The 4,145-nt window shown below is 39.8% G+C and overlaps 1 protein-coding gene across 1 annotated transcript in view; it reads left to right on the top strand.

The window, feature by feature from the left end:
- Positions 1–4,145, top strand: part of LOC105826521 (microtubule-associated serine/threonine-protein kinase 4-like) — a 167,638-nt gene that overhangs the window by 120,574 nt on the left and 42,919 nt on the right. The window contains exon 10 of the mRNA XM_012664501.1: positions 1,633–1,718. Coding sequence (XP_012519955.1) covers positions 1,633–1,718 — 86 coding nt within the window. The remainder of the gene's footprint in view (positions 1–1,632; positions 1,719–4,145) is intronic.

Genomic DNA, 4,145 nt, shown 5'->3' with positions numbered 1-4,145 from the left:
CTGCTGCAGTGGCACTGGTGAGAGGCCCTGGATGCTGGCGCTGGTCTCCCCCTCTCTGAACACCAAAAGAGGAACTCGGGTGAAGCAGGTTGGGTGTGGTCAGGGAATCAGGAGCAGGCTAAGTAGCCTGAAGGCTAAGAACCCAGGCTCTGGAGTCAGGATGGCTGGATTTGAAGACTGGCTCTACCTCTTACTAGTGGGGGGACACTTACTAGTGTCTCTGTGCCTCAGTTTCCCCATCTGTAACAGAGATATAAAAGACATAGAATACCTTATTTAGTATTTTATGTAAAATGATTAGGACAGCATCACATATTAAGTGCTAAATAAACAATAGCTATTTTTGTTAATTTTATTATCATAATATAATTTTGAATGTGGTGATACAGAAGTTCCTTTGAAACATGCAAGAAGAGTCATCAGATTGTCAGTTGTGTATAAGGTCAGATACCTTGCACGCAGCGGGAGAGCTTCTGGTGAAGATGGAAGTGACTTAGGAGTCGTCCACAGACAATAAGTGAGATCACTTAGGTAGGGAAGAGTTAGAGACAAGAGGGCCTTCCTTGTGCAGAGCCACGCAGCCTAAAGCCATGAAGGAGCAGTAAGAGTGGGAGTGGTTGAACACAGAAGTAGTCCCAGTTTTAATTATATTTTCCCGAGATGGATCGTACGCAGGTGATGACTAGATCCAGATCCTGTGGTGAAAGGCCAAGGGGAAGTAGAGGAGACAGATGCTTGAGCTGAAGAGGTCAGGCAGACTGGAGGCCCGAGCGTTGGGCAGGTTATCTCTGTGGACACAGAAGTCACTCTGGATGGCAAAAGAACTCGGGCAGAGAGGAAGGTGGGTGCCCGAGTCTTCCAAAGATAAGTGGGATGACAGGGCCAGTGATGGCAGCGCTGAGTGAGGGAGGATGGCGCCCACCGCAGAGTCATGGGGTTTTCTTCCAAACGATGGCAAGGGAATTCCAGACTCTGCAGAGGGGAGCAAAGAAGCTGTTAACATCCTCTCAGTGCTAAGATAAATGGGGCATGAAAGATTGTTTTTTAAAAAGCACTTTGTTTATTCTTGTCCTCTGAGCCTAAACTTTTTGAAAAGAGCCATCTCTTGGGCAATGGTTCTCTAAACCACGGTAAGATTTCTGGTATGGAGGTAAAGAAAGGCAGGTGTTTGATGCTTGGGTGTTCCATTTGTTGCCCGCTACTTTTCCAAACAAGAAAGATCGCTGCAGGCGTGAGACACATCTGCCCAGCCCTGGGAACAGCCCATTCTCTTCTGGCTGACTGAAACCGTGGGAGGGTTTGGCATTTTGAATTTAAATCCCAAAATGTTAAAAGACTAGGGCAAGACCAACTTGAGCAGTTTACAGAGGGAAATTAAAATCAGGAATCTTCTTCGATCTCCTGGAAATGTGGGTTCACTGAAATGCAACGAGACAGTGCCATGAGGAACAGTTTATCAGCACTGCTGTGGCAGATTGATCTTCAGAGCTGTCCCCAGGCTCCTTTGGCAAGAATACTGTACCTCAGCATATTAAACAACATAGTCCGTCATTCAGCTATTATCTGTTTTGCTGATAAAATAATTCTCTCAAATTCTGAACTGCTTTTTAACTTCTGCATTTTGTTTCCAAGAGCTCTAATGCTTCCCTGAAACTTCGAAGGAAACCTCGGGAAAGTGATTTTGAAACGATTAAATTGATCAGCAATGGAGCCTATGGGTGAGTAGTTCAAGAAAAGCTCTCATTATATTTTAACACGCCTGGGTAATATATTTATTCTTCACATTTATCATATGCCAAATGCATGTTGTGTAGGTACTTGAGTTTTCAGATCACTGCTCCTTCCTTGAGAGGCGTAATGTGCACCTCAAATCACTTCTTATTGGCTCCCCATCAGAAGACATATGAAGTGACCTAGGAGTTATTTTGGAGGATTGGAGAGAGAGACTTTAAAGGAAAAATTTGATATATTCCTGTTCCTACCCATTCATTCTGCCCTTTTTGGTTCAGAAGTATCCAACTCTTTTCTTTGTTGATATATATATATATTTTTTTCACATATATATATATATATTCACACACAACACACCATATTGTGTGTTGTTATATATGTGTAATTTTATATATAGCATTGCTACTTGAGAATTAGCCTGTATTTCCCATCTGACCAGCAGTAAACCTTATAAGAAACGTATTTAAATAAGGGTGGCTGAAAATTTAGAGCAATACATTTATTTTAGTTTTTATATTACACCAGGCTTTTAAAAATTAAACTCTTTGCTATTATCTAATCACATTAGTGGTGCTTCTTCCTTGATCCATTTTTGTAGACAATTTCCTTCTCATGGTGTAGGGAGAAGAGTGACAAGATTCTTCAGAGTCACTAATAGTTTTGAAGGGTATTTAGTGACACATTATGACCTGATCTATTTCAGACAGCCCAGGAATTCTAGTTTAATTAAGTATTAATCTCAATTCCATCTGTATATGGAGAGCAATAAATAATCTGATAGACATTTATTGCCATTTATCACACACATGAGCAGATAAAATAAAAGCGATTTTTGTTGTGCCACAAGGAATCTTTCTCTTTACTATTAAATATTTTTTCACCTCTAAAATTTTCCACACCATTAACTCAGTGAAGAACTTAAATATTTGTGGGTCCTCTATATGCTTCGCTGATTTGTTTTCAGGATCTGTCAAGTGCTGTATTTCTTGATGTGGCTTATAAATGCTTTTTGATGTACTTTTGCAATATATTATTTCCTTCGAGGACCTAATTGAAGCTTTTCTACCTAGGGAGATTGTTCTAGCATGCAATCGTTTGTGATTTTTGTTTGTTTACCATTTGTTTTTTAGTTCTTTATACTTTTAGAGATGATCTGAGGTTTCTTTCTTCATTAGGGGGAAGACAAAACTTTGATTTAATGGGTGTATAGGTTTGTGCTCTGCTAGATTTTATTGGCAGTGGAATTCTGCCAATAAATGACCTGATCTATTTCAGACAGCCCAGGAATTCTAGTTTAATTAAGTATTAATCTCAATTCCATCTGTATATGGAGAGCAATAAATAATCTGATAGACATTTATTGCCATTTATCTGTGAGGCACCACTTTTAAAAAACTTGGGCATGTATCTTCACAGTATTTGGAGTTCTAACTGGTTGAGTAAACTCATTTGTAGTGCAATTAAACCACTGTATAGTAGATGAGGTATATCACACTTTGGGGAATGGTTGGGAATATACAAGAAGTTAAACAAGCTGTGAATCAGTAAACACTCAGGATGCAGGCCAAGTCATTAAATGGGCCTCACAAGCTGCCTGTGGGAGCCTCTGCCGATCAGCCAAAAGTTTTTTTCTCTTTTTTGCTCTTCTCAGATTTAATCTCTCATTATAATTCTGACAGATTTCCTCTACATTTTAATAATCTTTCATTTGAAGTTGGAATGGAGCTACCCTCATTGGTTCACCCAGTCAAGATGCTGATTGCAGGCTTATGTGAACTGGCTGAACAAATGGATCCCTCTATGGGTGGATGAATGGGGCTCTCAGAGGCTTTCTTAGAAACCTGTGCAACAGAGTCTGCCATTCACACCAGTGGCTCAGAGAGACACTGACTCCATGATTTCCCGACAGTGGGTGGTGCTGAGAGCTAACCCTCTTGTTAGGAAGGGTTTCTATCTCTTGTGCTAAACACACAACATGGTTTTCTTAGCATCATACTTGGTGGAAATTCATGTTATAAAGCCAGTTTGATAGACATCTGATTTCCTTCTCTGTTTAACATTTTCTGATCCCTGACTGGAAGTTAGACATCCATTTGTGTCAACTTAGCACTATACCAGTTTTGTTTTATATGTTCCCTTCTCACAGGAGCCCTGCTTGGTAGTTGATATTATTTCCACTCACCTGTGGGGAAGGAGAGGTTCAGACACACGGTCACAGATACCCTGATTCCAAGTAAAGTTCTCTTGTCTAAATATCCATTTGTAATAACTTGTAGCCATCTTAACTGGAGTATAGACTCCTACTTCTTCCATTGAGCACTTCTACATGGATTTTTAAGTTATAACTTAGAATGTTTTCAAAGTGAAAATAAAATTGACTTAACCTTTTTAAAAATAAAAAGGTAAATTTTAGT

Source organism: Propithecus coquereli, unplaced genomic scaffold (genome assembly GCF_000956105.1).
Source record: "Propithecus coquereli isolate 6110/MARCELLA unplaced genomic scaffold, Pcoq_1.0 Scaffold9, whole genome shotgun sequence".
Taxonomy (NCBI): domain Eukaryota; kingdom Metazoa; phylum Chordata; class Mammalia; order Primates; family Indriidae; genus Propithecus; species Propithecus coquereli.
This window is presented reverse-complemented; position numbering and strand designations above follow the sequence as displayed.